The following is a 15,259-nucleotide window of genomic DNA, read 5'->3' on the forward strand; positions in this document are numbered from 1 at the left end:
ATCATTTCCCAACTACCCACCCCTCCCCCAATAATTCGCAGGATCACAGCCCTCCTGGCAGCAGGTATCTCCCTAAACTCCTGGGCAGTCGCCAGGCTAAAGCGAGCTTTCCTCTCCTAGCAACTGTTGCTAAGAGGGGCGTGGCCTCGGAGTCCGACTAGAACGCTTTTGGTGTCCCGCTCCCCACCCCCACCCCACCGCGTAGACTACATTTCCCGTGATGCTCCAGGGTGGTCTCCGTAGTGACGCACTCGGTGTTCGCGGAAAGGGTGGGTGGGGGGGTGAAGGAAGGCGGAGGCGGTGGTTGCGAGGAAGGCGGGGGGGAGGGGGGCCGTGCTCTCCGCGGGTCCCCGGCTCGCGCTCTGGCAGCTGCTGCCGCGGCCGCCATGTTGGCTTGAGGGGTGATGACAGGAGGCGGCTGCGGCGTCGGGGACTGAAAAGTGGAGGAGGAGGAGGCAGAGAGACGGAGCTCTAAGAGGAAACGGTTCCCGGGCTGAGGAGAGGAAGGACCCGGCCTCTTCCGGGGTCCGGCCGAAGTCGGCGTCGCGGGGAGCTCGCGAGGCCGGGGAGGGGAGCGGAAGGCGGAGACGGTGGGGGGGAGGCGCAGGCGGAGGAGGCGGGAGAGGAGCGCTGGGAAGCCGGAGACGATGCGCCCCGAGCCCCGCGGCTGCCCGGAGGCGCCCGCGGCCTGAGCCCCGACGGGCCGTGGGGGTCTCGCTCCTGGCGGGCCGAGCGCCCCGCGCTCCGCCCCCTTGCCCCAGCTCCCCGCCCCGGGCTCTTTGACCCGGGCTAGCGCTTCGGCTGCCAACGAGTTAAATGCCCTTGAGCGCGGGTTTCCGCGGCCCCGGCCGCGCGAGTTGAGAGCCGTTTGCCCGCTCCGGCCGCCGGGGACGCGTCCATGTGTAGCCACATAAGTTCTCTGTGTGCCGCGGCGCCTGGGCATCCTCCTCCCGCTTCATGAGGACTCGACTCGGGAGCGAGTGTGAATCACGGCGGGGCTGGGAAAGGAGGAAGGCGATTTAACCCCCTCCCACCCCGCTCCATGTCCGTGTGTCACTCGGCTCGGTCCACCTGGCGCGGCCGGTCCTGGGGCTGCTGCTGCCGCTGCTGCTGACTTCGGTGACCCGGGAGTTGCTCCGCTCCTGCCACAGCTCTGCCGGCGATTGTTCCTCTGCGCCCGGCCAGGCCGGCACTTCGGCTCGGAAAGAACTTATTATTTTATTTAAAAAAATTTTTTTTGGAGAGCACATCTCGAACCAGTCAAGATCTTGAAGATTGATTTGTTAGCTCGAAGACGAACAGAAGACTCTTTAATTTGTTGTTGTCGCCTTAAAAAAATTTTTTTTTTTCTTTGCGTAAACATCTGGGTATATGTCAAACGGCAAGATGTCCAGTAATGTCCCGGCGGATATGGTAAGTGAAGGATTAAGAGTTAACGACAGCCTTTGATTTAATTGTGGTTTCCAATCTCTTTAAATCAGAAAGGATGCAGGCGTAGGGTGAAGGTTTGCGGGGTGGGGGTGGGGAAGCCACGGTCCCGGGAGATTGTGGAAGAAGTTGGAGGGTCTGGTGTCGCTCTCGTTGAAAGCGCTGCTTTGAATACGGATCTTCTCACTTGGTTGCGTTTTCTAAATGGTTAAAGACAATGGAGAAGTTGGGAACATGTAGCAAGGTGCCTTGAAGTGGAGAAAAATCTCTTCCGCTTTGCTAGAAGCCTCTGAACACTTGTGTCTGAAAGCTTCTGAAAACGGCAGGGCTGAGGCCGGGTGTCCCTGCTAGATACAGAGGTGGGCAGGAAATCGGGAATCTTGCCCTGTGACGCTGGTCGTGAATGCAGTAGGTGCAAGCCGGCTATTTCCAAGAAGTGGGGACGTCTTATCTCTCGGCCAGGATTTGCTGTGAGCTTTTCGAAACGTTTGGGAGAACAAGTACGGCGACAGAAATAGACGTTTTGGAATGTTCACAAATCCTGACTGACTGTATTTTGGTACTTTTAATGAATATTCCAGGACTTTTAGTACCAAATATTTAGTAGTATGACATCACTGGACTTTAAAGGCAAATGAAGCACATTGTTGATTGAACCTTGATCCTGGAATGTTAAGAACTGGAAACCAAAGTACTCTTGTTTATTGACGCTTTTCTTTTTGTTCATAAAGAAGGTTAAGCTTATGAGACTGTTGACTAACAGGTCTGTGTAGACTTACAGCGCTGGGAAGGTGGGTTTGTGTGAGGTGAAATTACTCTGCTGTCCTGGGGACAAACAATGCAATTAACAGGAAGGGGAATAATCTCCTTTATGAAAGAATTGAATGAAGTTAACATAGTTATGCTCATATATACGAAGTTAACATTTGAGCGTTTGTATATTTCAGTGAAAAAACAAAATTGAACTTTGCTGAGGATTAAATTTTAAAATGTCAGATGTTTCAGTTAGAGTGAACCCCATTTACGGGCTATAAAATTAAATTAAATGGCTCTAAATGGCATATTTTGACCTTGGTTTAAAGACATTTTGCTTGTGTTTGATTTCCCTTTCAGTGCGCTGTTTAAATGCAAAGGAACCCCAATGTTCCGTCTCTTGGGTGGCCATAGAGCAACCCAACACTCCTTCCTGAGTCTTAAAACTCGAGCATTGTCCTTTTAGTTTTCCTTTCCCTCCTGGGGTGCACACCGGAGCATAGTCTCCTGCCGGCTTAAGGCTAACCAGACTGGATTCCCTTCACCCTTCTGGTGAAGTTGCCTAGCTAGGTCTCTGGACGGAGCAGGAAAACGCTTTCCGCGATGGTACTCTGTGGGTTCATACCCTCCAGCAAAGACTTGATCTCTGGCTGAAACCTCCATCTTCTATCATCATGCAGTGTGCGATATGATCAGAGAAGTTGTCGTGCAATAGATCTGTGAGATTAAAACAGTGCAACAACTTTCTTTATTTAGGCCCAGTGACGAGAAAGAGCTGAATGTGCGTAGCTTCACTCACAAATCGGGGTGATTTGGAGAATACCGTTTCCAAGTTAGAGAGGAGGTTCGGAAGCTAGTGTTTGGATCGGGGTGCCAGGAAGGGATGGCAAGGTTGTATTAATAGCTGTAGTTATCAAATACAGCTGTTTCTGTTTTAGATTGTATTTTAAGGCCTTGATGATTCTGTGGTGCTTTGAGATCCCTTGATTAAAGGTGATAGGCAAGGGCAAAGCAGTATTATGTAATAAACATAATTCCTTGGTGATGCTGTTTCAGAATGTGTCTAGGGTACAGCTCAGATTAGATGATTCTGAATAATTTTTATGTTTCATTTTCTAGCCATACAACTTGCTGGAGGCCTTGAGGGTTTTTTCCCAGCATTAAAACCTTTTAAACGTCATTTGCTATTACTCATTGCATTTTTGTTTAAGAAGTGTCTTCCTTTGATATGTACCTAGAATTACAACTTTTTGAAATATAACATGATAAATACCAGTTAGAAGTCGTGGACTCAATACTTCGTGTTTGTTAAAGTTTTCAGTATCAATAATTGACAGTCTGCACTTACATTCTGACTTAAACTGAGGAAAATGTCACCACTCTTGAAAAGCATCAGCCTTCTCAGCCCCACCTCTCCACAATCTGATACTTCCCTTGCAGCATAATTCTAAATTGACTGGGATGCATATTCTTGCAGGTATGAATACATACATTTGTTAGATGCAGTAAGCATTTTAAGTTTCTCATTGGTGACAGTGTGTGCTATTTAGAAACAAATGTTACGCTTTTTCACCTGTTAATGGTGCTTGTCACCTGTATAGGAAAATCCTATTTCGGAGAAGAGGTGGGGCAGTGAAATTATAATAAACCCTGTCATGGTTTCAATAGAGATAGTTCATTCTTGGAAGTTCTAATAATTGCTAAAGCAGTTGATGTTTTTGGTAAAGTCTCCTTATAGAAATTATTGTGACTCACTTTTTAAAATCGATTTTTTTTAGCATGACTTATTTTGTTACTGACATTTAAAATATTTTTTTAAACATTCGGTGTATTTTTTTGTGTACCATAAGGGGTCTCTTTTTCTTAGAATCCAAATTTAGTAAGTCCGTCTTCTAGGGCAGGGTACGAATGGTACCCCTAGTGAATGGATTTGCTATATTTACAAAAAATAATTTGCAGTTGGTACTTTTTCAGTTAACATTCTGTAAAGATGTCCTATAAATGGTATAACTGTATTTACTTAAAATGTTGGCTTTTTCTTTGCTAAAGGTGATTAAGTTTGAATTGAGATTTACTGACATTTCAGTGTAATAACTAATTTGTGAGAAAAATCTGAAAATATACTGTCCTGAACTGAGTATCATTATAATACATTGTATTTAAGTGATTCATTTCCCCCCTTAAATCATAGCTCATGATGCGGCTGTATTCATTGTTTATACTTGTAGCATGAATTATGTTAATGATTTAGGCTTTCTGAAAGAAAATGTTTAGTCTTTCTATCAGTAATACAGCCTAAGGCTGGTTAGATAAGCTGGTAATTTTGTTTTCTGGATTTGGAAAGTTTTCAAGATGTAAATTAATATATTTATAAAATTATTATATAAAAATTGGAACTACTGTTGGGAGCTTTGGACTGAAATTATACTTTATGATATCTGTAAAATTGAAAACCCTGTGTAAGAGAGACATTGTCAGTGTGAGAATAATGGCAAAGCAGTTTTGGTTATTTGAAGCATTTTAGGTGATAAAGAATCCTGTACCTTTTTAAGCTATGAATGTGAAATTGTAGCAGATGTAACTATGTTTAGTCTGGGGTTAAGTGAGCTAATGATAATTTGATTTTTTTCAGTGCTTAATGAATATTTTTATTGTAATGTCATATCTTTTCCATTTGTGAAAGAAATATTGGAGCCCTCTAGTGGACAGGAAATTATTCAAATGAATTTGTTTTCAAAGTGAAGTTTTATCACTTTTCTAAGTTAAATGACAGATATAGAGTATACCGGGGGGAAATGTCATGCTCGAAAAAGGTTTAGAGAATAGAAAAGTTTTAACTTTGGAGAAGGAGTTATATTGAGATCCAATGCCTTAAAATTTTCTCTTTACTTACAGCTCTTTAAATTTTTCTTTCTCTTGCTGGAGCTCTTGTTTCTAATATGAGTTGGAGGTTTTATGAAGGTTAAGGGTAGATAAGTACCATTTATATATTAATATCTGTATGCTAATATATACACACACATGCATATGTAGGTGACTTGATGAACAACATATTAAATAACATGTCTCTTATGGTATATTTCTCTAAATTGTTTTGCTTGAATGTGTCTTAAATTTGGTATCTTGAATTAGACAGTTTTATTGAGAAAACAAATAACACATTATTTCCCTCCATTTTGAATGGCTTTTCCTTTCCAGATCTGAATCCTACTCCAGCTCATGTCCCTCTCTTGTGAAACTGGTTTTTAGTCCATTCTAGTCCACAGTGATCTTTACTTCCTGTGAACCATTTTCTGCCTATTTGGTATTCTTCAGTTCAGTTCAGTTCAGTCATTCAGTCGTGTCCGACTCTGTGACCCCATGAATTGCAGCACACCAGGCCTCCTTGTCCATCACCAACCCCCGGAGTTCACCCAACATGATGTCAGATTTACATGAATATATGTCTTGTATTTATTATATCTACCGTAATTTCTAAAACATTTAAAAACTGTTGAGTGATTTTCTTGACTTGTAAGGCATTACTCTTTGTTATTTATGGGAAACATAAATATTGTCCTGTACTACTACTAATAATAATGGTGTTAAGCATGAGGTCTGTGATGTCTGATACTACTTTGAATATGAAAAGTGTATTTTTAGTGTAAGTTTTGAAGTTATTTTAAATTAGTGGATAAAGTACTGATGGCTCTACTAGTTTTCATAACATGAAACAGTAAATACATTTTAGGAGACTGAACTTCAGTAGCTCTTTAAGAATTCCTCTCTTTCTGGAGGGCGAAAATTGAAAGTGACTAGAATTCATGGTGACTGGAGACCCTGGGTAATGAATTATTCTGAATCAGTAAATTTTTTGAATACATGATGGTTATTTTGGGGAATATCCCAATCTATTTTGGACTACTGTCCTGTTTGCTTACATGTAATATGTGACACATAATTCAACTTACTTTTGGTGACTTAGAGGCATCATTTTAATAATATTGATTCAGTTCAATGAAGTTCACTGACTGTTTCTTTGTAATGTACTATCGTTATTCTATAAACCACAGCTGTCTTAGCTCAGCATCTAATACAGCTTTTGAAGCTTTGTGCCGGTTCACTACTAGTAATTGACAAAGTGAGATGAGGCAAGTCAATTGCGATTTGAGAATAAAAATATTAGAACTTCTAGTTTATTTTGTGCTCCAAGAAGAAGGAGAAATTGAACTTTTTTATTATTAATACATGGATTGGGTCTGAAAAAACCTCCAGGCTTCTCCAGGTCCACATTCTAATGAACATTTTCCTGAGGGACAGTATGAGAATTTTGTAATGTAAAGACAGCAGGACTGTTGAGTGTCTCAAGGTTCTTGCAGTTTTTCTATGATAGTCTTTTATATAGGTGATTTAAAATTATCTATTTATTTTTGGCTGTGCTGGGTCATCCTTGCCGCCCAGGCTTTTCTCTAGTTGCAGTGAGCAGGGGCCACTCTCGAGTTGTGGTGCACAGGCTTCTTGTCGGCTTCTCTTGCTGCAGAGTGTGGGCTCTAGGGTTCACGGGCTTCAGTAATTGCAGCTTCCGGGCTCTAGAGCACAGGCTTAATAGTTGTGGCGCGTGGGCTTAGCTGCCCTGTGACACGTGGGTTCTTCCTGGACCAGGGATGAAACCAGCGTCTGCTGCGTTGGCAAGCAGATTCTTTACCACTGAACCACCAGGGAAGCCCTAGATACTTTTTAAGAGAATCTGTGATACTTTGAATGGAAATGGGGAGCAGAGGCTCACTGTTAAAGTACCTTAAAGAGTTGTAGAACTCAAAACTGAACAACACGTTTTTATTTTACTAAAGATGAATATCTTAGATGCTGCTCAAAAAATAGTCATGTTCAGTAACACTGCTCTTAATGTTAAGAGTAATAGTATTTTTAGTGGTTTCGTGATGAAAACAATGTTTAAGATAGTTAATTAAAATTAAACCAATATTTTAATCTTTTAATTTTTAGTGTGTTTTATAATTTGCATAAAATATATGGTTTATAAATGAATATATCATATATATTGGCATTGTATGCTGAAGTATTTTATGGTTGGGATGTTCAGTCAAACTTTAGAAGCTGTAAGATGACTTCAGATTTCTAAGTATTTGGAGTTCTGTTCCTGTCTCCTGCCTTGTTGAGTATTTTTCTGTTGTCAGTATGCCTAACTGTCCCTCTCTAACAGAAATCAGATTTCCAAAGTTTGTGAGGACAAAGTGTGTTAAAAACGAGTAAATGACGTCCAAGTGGGATTTTTCAGGCATTCTTATGGGAAACTGCATAGTCTTCTATTTCATTTGGTCATGTCTGTCTTGGTGGTTCAGAGTTCTGCTTACTTGAGGGGCTTATTTCCTGGCTGAGTTTTGGAGAGATGTAGATTTTTGCAGGGATGAGCTAGATAGATAATTTAAAAAATAAAATTACATGAGTAGCTTTATTTTGAGCTCAGAGGGGAGAGATGCTAATATTTGTTATGTCCTAGCTGTTTCCCAGGCAGATGCTTGGCATTTGACAGGATAACATTTAGTTTCATCCTTTCAGTGACTCTGGAGAAATAGGTTGGTAAGTAGAAAAAGAAGCGGCTGTTACTCCCTGGTGAAGAGCAACAGGAATACATCTGCAGTGGAACAAGTCAAATGTACTGACTTGCTGCAGCCACGCAGTCACAGAAGAGGGTATCGCAGAGGTTCTCGCTGGGGTTTGCCTCACGGTGCTGATGGGAGAGCCGGGGAAGAGGAGACTAGCTCAGGATAGAATGCTGCAGACACAGAGTGGAAGTGGGCTGGTAATTGGATCTTCCAGCTGTCTTTGTTTAGGAAGCAGGAAAAAGGAAGTGGGCTGGAGGAGCTCGTCAGTCGTTGCGGAGCTGTAGTGCGGCCCTGGGAGAGTTTATTACCTGTTGGTCTTCTGCCGGCCTTGTCTGCCTCTGTCACAGAGTGATTGTCAGCAGAGCTATTTTTACTTTCTCTCAGCCTAGGTTCACAGAGGGTCAGGATCTTTTTTGGAATCGCATAGCTAGGAAAATACAGAGCGAGGGTAGGAGTTTGGGTTTTATGGCAACAGTGATAAACGCCCTAAGCCTTTCCCCTGTGTACCTGAGCAGACAGTACTCACCCCTCAGGCCCTCTGTTCAGCAGAATACCTGGATCCCCTCCCAGCACCTTGCTCCAGGTATCTTTGCAAAATGCTGTGTAACCTATGGGTTGGAGTGATTTTAATGCCGGTGGGTTTTCCCCTGGTGACTCAGATGTTAAAGAGTCCACCTGCAATGCAGGAGACCCAGGTTCAGTCCCTGGGTTGGGAGGATCCTCTGGAGAAGGAAATGGCAACCGACTCCAGTGTTCTTGCCTAGAGAATTCCATGGACAGAGGAGCCTGGTAGGCTAAAGTCAGTGGGATCAAAAAGAGTAGCACACGACTCAGCAGCGAGTAACACACTTTTCTTACTCACTGCTTAAATTCAAGGGAATTTTCTTTAAACTTGTTGGAGCTTGGAGTCCTCTTGTATATATATTATACAATAGAACTTTTTTCCTATAAACTTACCACTTTGAATTCGAAGACTGCTGCTGCTGCTGCTAAGTCGCTTCAGTCGTGTCCTACTCTGTGCGACCCCATAGATGGCAGCCCACCAGGCTCCCCCGTCCCTGGGATTCTCCGGACAAGAACACTGAAGTGGTTGCATTATATATGGGACAGACACATAGGTTGATTTAGTGCTTTCAGCGTATTTCGTTTTTGTCTTCCTCCTAGTATCTGCTTATGTATGATGCAGATTCTCTGTTAATTGATTACAGTCTAGCAGCATTTTTTTATGGTCTGAATAAAATATATACATGGGAAGTCCTCTATAACTAGGTTTTCAAAAGAAAATGTTCTTTCTGTTGAGGAAAATTATCTTAAGTTAGGCATTATATCGTGTGTATGAAGATAAATTAACATGGCAATTCATTATGTCTAGACAAAATGCTCTCTCAAGACAGATATTTGATTTTGTTTACTCTCTTATAAAATTAATGTTTTTGCCATAGAAATGCTCCTGCTTTTTTCATTTAGTCATATATCATTAACAACTATCCATACAAATAAGTATAGAACCATCTTATAATTTTGAACTGATTCTGAATGATGTACAAAAATTGTTTGCTATTCCATATTCATAAAGCATTTAAAAGCTATTAAAAACAATATTGTAATGCCTATCTTAGAGTATGTCTCTGTGCCTTGTCTGATTATTTTCCTAGGATAAAATTCTTAGGAATGTAGCGGCTGTGGGTTTAGATATGTTAACAACTCGGGTGAGGTAGGGATACACGTTTTATTAATTTTAAAGCATCCTTGATTTTCTGGATAAACCTAACTTTTTCATTATGAATTATCTTCTTAATATGCTACAATATATTTCATTTACATTGTTTCAGTTTTGTTCATGAAAAAGATTGACTAGTGATTTTTAATTTCTTGTAAAGTCTTTGACACATTTAGCTATCAAGGTTATTCTGACTTTATAAAATGACTTGAGAAATGTTTTTTATTCTTTGAGTTTGTGAAAATTGATTTTACTGCATCCGTAAATGTTTGGAGGAGTTCACTGGTGAAGGAGTTTGGGGTTTTCGTGGGGGGAGGGGTGGGGATTATCGATTCTGTTTCTTCATTTCACGTGGGACTATACATATTTTCTGTTACTTTTTTGTCAGTTTTGACAAGTTTTGCTTTTCAAGGCATTTATCTATTTTACCTAAATTTTCCAATGTGGCTTAAGATTTTTTTTTCTTTTTTTTTTTTTACAATCTCTATTACCTTTTTGACATTTGTAGTATCTGTAATGAAATGTGCTTTTAAAACCTGATTGTTGGTAATTTGTGCTGCTGCTTGCTCTCTGTTGACTTTCACAGAGTCAATTTTCAGATTTCATGTCTTGCCGGTCTTCTAGTAATAATTAGTTTTGTTTGCCTGGAAGTGTATTTACTACCTTCATCTTTAAAGGGTCTCTTCCTTTATCACCTTTAAGTTATTTTATAATTTCTGGCTCCCACTGTTTTTATTAAGTCAACTTGTGGTCTTACTATTTCTCCTTTGAAGTTAATGTGTTTTTCTGTTTAACTTCTGTTGAGCTTAATGTGTTTGGGCTATTTTCAAGATTTTATCTTTGTCTTTGGTTTTTAGCAGTTTTACTGTCGTGTGCATGTGCAGAGCCTTTATTTTATTCTTTATGCATGGAATTTGTAGAGCATTTCAAGTCTGTGGCTTGCTGTTGTTATTTTGTGAATTTTCTAAGCTGGAATTCTTTTTTTTTAATTTATTTTTAATTGAAATATAATTGAATTAAAATGTGTCAATTACTGCTTTATAGCAGAGTGACTCAGTTATATTGATACATGTATATACATTCTTTTTCATATTTTCCATTATGCTTTATCACAGAATATTGAATAGAATTCCCTGTGCTATACAGTAGGAACTTGTTGTTTGTCCTTTCGATACATACCAGTTTGCATCTGCTGATCTCTAACTCTCGATCCAAGCCTCTCCTGCCCCTTTCCCCTTGACAGCCGCTAGTCTCGTCTCTGTGTGTTTGATTCTGTTTCTGTCCCATAGATGGGTTCATTTGTGGCATGTCTTAGATTCATATACTAACGGTATCAATACGGTATTTGTCTTTCTCTTTCTGACTTCCTTCACTTAGTGTGAAAATCTCTAGTTGCATCCATGTTGCTGCAAATGGCATTATTTTGTTCTTTTTTATGGCCCAGTTATATTCAATTGTATATATGTACCATATCTTCTTTATCCATTCATCTGTCGATGGACATTTCGGTTGTTTCCATGTCTTGGCTATTGTGAAAAGTGCTGCTGTGAACATTCAGTTCACTTCAGTTCCGTCACTCAGTCGTGTCCGACTCTTTGCGACCCCAGGGGCTGCAGCACACCAGGCTTCCCTGTCCGTCACCAGCTCCCAGAGCTTGCTCAAACTCGTATCCATTGAGTCGGTGATACCATCCAACCTTCTCATCCTCTGTCGTCCCCTTCTCCTCCCGCCTTCAATCTTTCCCAGCATCAGGGTCTTTTCAAATAAATCAGTTCTTCACATCAGGTGGCCAAAGTATTGGAGTCTCAGCTTCAGCATCAGTCCTTCCAATGAATATTCAGGACTAATTTCCTTTAGGATGTTCTGATTGGACCTGCTTGCAACCCAGGGGACTCTCAAGAATCTTTTCCAACACTACAGTTCAAAAGCATCAATTCTTCAGCGCTCAGCTTTCTTTATAGTCCAACTCTCACATCCATACATGACTACTGGAGAAACCATAGCTTTGACTAGACAGACTTGTTGGCAAAGTAATGTCTCTGCTTTTTAATAAGCTGTCTAGGTTGGTCATAACTTTTCTTCTAAGGAGCAAGCTGCACTCACCATCTGCAGTGATTTTGGAGCCCAAGTCTGTCACTGTTTCCACTGTTTCCCCATCTATTTGCCATGAAGTGATGGGACTGGATGCCATGATTTTAGTTTTCTGAATGTTGAGCTTTAAGCCAACTTTTTCACTCTCCTCTTTCACTTTCATCAAGAGGCTTTTTAGTTCCTCTTCACTTTCTGCCATAAGGGTGGTATCATCTGCATATCTGAGGTTATTGACATTTCTCCTGGCAGTCTTGATTCCAGCTTGTGCTTTCTCCAGCCTAGGATTTCTCATGATGTACTCTGCATATAAGTTAAATAAGCAGGGTGACAGTAAACAGCCTTGATGAACCCCTTTCCAGATATGGAACCAGTTTATTGTTCCATATCGAGTTCTAACTGTTGCTTCTTGACCTGCATACAGATTTCTCAGGAGGTGGGTAAGGTGGTCTAGTATTCCCATCTCTTTCAGAATTTTCCACAGTTTCTTGTGATCCACACAGTCAAAAGCTTTGGCATAGTCAATAAAGCTGTGAACATAGGGGTACATATATCTTTTTGAATTAGAGTTTTGTCCAGATACAGGCCCAGAAGTGGAATTGCTGGATTGTATGGTAATTCTATTTTTAGCTTCTTGAGAAAGTTCAATAATATTTTCCACAGTGGCTACACCAACTTACACTCCCACCAACAGTGTAGGAGGGTTCCTGTTTCTCCACAGCCTCTCCGTAAGCTGGGGTTAAAGTACTGTTTCTATTCAGTTCTTTCTTTCTGGGACTACAAATGCATGTGTGTTAGGTCATTTCAGTTTTCATTCTTTTTTCCCACTGTATGTATCTATTTGGATATTTTTGCTGAACTGTCTTCAAGTTTGCTTATCTCCTCTGTCCAGTATACAGTTATACCCAATTATTAAGTTCTTAATTTCAGTTTTTGTATTTTCAGTCCTAAAACTTATACAGATTCAGATTCTCACAATGTTTTACCTATTTTTCTTGAGTGTATAAACATTGTTGCAATGTTTCTAATAACTGTGATACTAATCCCCATCACCCATGAGCCCGTTTCTGTTGTCTAGCTTTTGATCATTTGATCCTTTTTCCCAATCTGCCTGGTAATGTTTTAATAACATTGTAATGAAACATTATAGTGGGTCTGAATGATGTTATCTTTCTTGAGATAAAAAAATATTAATATTCTCTGGGAGGGAGGTAGGTAAACATTGATCACTTTGATTCATTAGTGATTAATAAGAAATAAGCCTGAATTCAGGGTAATCAGGAAATTCAAATAGGCTTCTAACACATAGCTCTTCTGAGGTCTCATTTAAAAGTTTGAAGTGTTTACCAAGATGCTTCTTCCTTGGCAGGCCCTGAATTTTAAATATGATGAGACTGATAAAAGCTCTGCTTAGCTTTTGTAGCCTCTTTGCGACATCTTTTTGAGGAGCTTTTCTGCATTTCAGTCCATGTTGTTTATGATTCAGCACATTCCTGGAGGGCGAACACTGAGCAGGATGTTGGGCTCCTTTGCAGTTCCTTTTTATCTGGGATCCTCAATCCTGGCTCCTCTGGGGTAGCACAGAAGTCCAGTTTCTGCCTTCCCAGCCCAGTGGCACTGCCACAAGCTCCCGGCTCCTGTTCTGCCTGGCCTGGATGCCCTGTACTGGTAACTGGCAGATGCCTCAAGGGGAAAACAGGCCGTCTGTGTGTTTCCCTTCTCTCGACAAGTGATGTCCTGGCTCTCTTGGTGGTTTTCTGTGTACCTTCAGGTAACTCAGTTTGTTTGGTATGTTAGATCACTTTTGTAGTTGCTTTCAGTGGGGAATTTGGTCTGATACTGCTCTTCCTCATTGCTTGACCCAATTGCCCTTTCTGTGTGTGCTTTAGTTCCCCTCCCTCCCTTTTGGCTCTAGGATTTTTTTTTTTTTTCCTCTCTTTTTTCTATCCTGATAGTAGCTATGAGTAGCTAAAATTAATTCAGTACTTAACTGTGTTACTTACCATGGCACCATCAGCCAGGCAGTTGCTTAAGTCAGACATCTAGGAGTCATCTCTGATCTCTCCCTTTCCCTCATCCCCCAAATTCAATCCATCTCAAACTGCGTCTGGAATCCATCAACTCCTTCTCTTCTCCATGCCACCACCGCATTGCCAAGTACCATCGCTCTCTCCTGGACACGGCATTAGTCTTGGAACTAATTGTTCTGCTTCTGTTTACTTTCCCTTGTGATACACTTTCCAAAAATAGCTTAAGTGATTTTTGTGAGACGTAAATTGGATCATTTTTCCTTCTGAAAAAAAAAAAAAAACAAAAACACCAGAAAACTTCAGCAGCTTTCCATTGATGAATAAATTCCCATAGAATAAAATCACAGATACTTAAAGTGGCCCTTCGGAGTCCTGCATCATCTGGTTCTTGCCTGTCCCTGTAATCTTATCTCCTTTGACTTCCTAAGCTTCAGTTATCCTGGGTCCTCTCAGACAGGCCGCACCTGGGCTGAGCCTGAAATCCTCCTCAGTGTCCTCTGTGCCCTACAGCTGTGGGCAGTGCCGTCTTGCTTCCTGTCCTCAGAGGCACTCTTCCAGCTCACATCTAAAACTGAATTCCCTCATCCCTCGATTTCTGACTCAGAAGCCCATGGGCTCCCTCTGTAGCACTTGTCACACTTGGTAATCCATTAGTTTGTCTTTAGATTTGTTTTAATTGTCGACAATTCTGTTAGGGTAGGTATATCTCTTTTGTTGGCCGCTGTTGGCCAGTAAGTTTGATGCCTTTTATATAGTAGGTTTTTCATAAGTATTTGTGGGCTTAAGAAGTAATTATATTGTAGGTACTGTGTAAACTAATGACTTGAATCAGACTTAATTCTCAAAAAAAAAAAAAAATCCTCTCAGAACAAACTTACCAGGTAGGTAGGTGCTCGTGTTAGCTGCATTTCATTGACGAGGAAGGTGAAAATTAATGATATTTTGTCACTTTCCCGAAGCCAGCCAGCTAGGTGGGCCTGTTTTGTGTTCTTGGGTATTTTTGCATTTCTAACTTTTCACCATTTTAATGTTATATCGTCTTCATTATATCTTAAAGCTAATGACTGTGATTATACTTATATTCTGGTATTTCCACTTTAGCTTCTTGAATTTGCTTAACATTTTAAAATAACCAAAATTTCAGAAAGGAAATGAGAAATTTGTAATGGAAGTTGAAGAAGTATTAATAAGATTTAAATACTTATGGTGGATTTGCAGTGTGGCTACCAAGTATTATGAGTGATTTTTCAAGCCATAAAATCTCTCTCATTATTTTGTGACTAAATAGAAAGCCTGTGTTACTATTAAATGCATATATTTGGTATATATAAAAACATATATTTGAAGAAAATGGTGTTTGAGCCTTTTGTACTTAAAGGACTATTACATAGATTTTTACCTTTAGTACTCAATATAATGGATATAACTTCCATGTTAGCTATCAATTTACTTCCATACTTATTTGTCTATGGGTAATCGTCCTGCTCTGTTTATTGTTATTCAGTTAATCAGCAAGTATTTGTTGAGCATGTGGTTATGCCAGGCACATTTTTAGGCTCTGGTGTACAGCAGTGAGTGAAGCTTACATTTAAGTAGTAGGGAGATAGACATTAAACACAATAAGTAAAATACATAGT

General features: G+C 40.6%; 1 protein-coding gene across 1 annotated transcript in view; it reads left to right on the forward strand.

Annotated features, from left to right (window-relative positions):
• The first annotated feature begins 247 nt into the window (after positions 1-247).
• Positions 248-15,259, forward strand: part of UBL3 (ubiquitin like 3) — a 46,789-nt gene continuing 31,777 nt past the window's right edge. The window contains exon 1 of the mRNA XM_069602245.1: positions 248-1,413. Within this exon, the coding sequence (XP_069458346.1) occupies positions 1,372-1,413 (42 nt within the window). The 5' untranslated portion in view covers positions 248-1,371. The remainder of the gene's footprint in view (positions 1,414-15,259) is intronic.

This window comes from Ovis canadensis, chromosome 10 (assembly GCF_042477335.2).
Source record: "Ovis canadensis isolate MfBH-ARS-UI-01 breed Bighorn chromosome 10, ARS-UI_OviCan_v2, whole genome shotgun sequence".
Taxonomy (NCBI): Eukaryota; Metazoa; Chordata; class Mammalia; order Artiodactyla; family Bovidae; genus Ovis; species Ovis canadensis.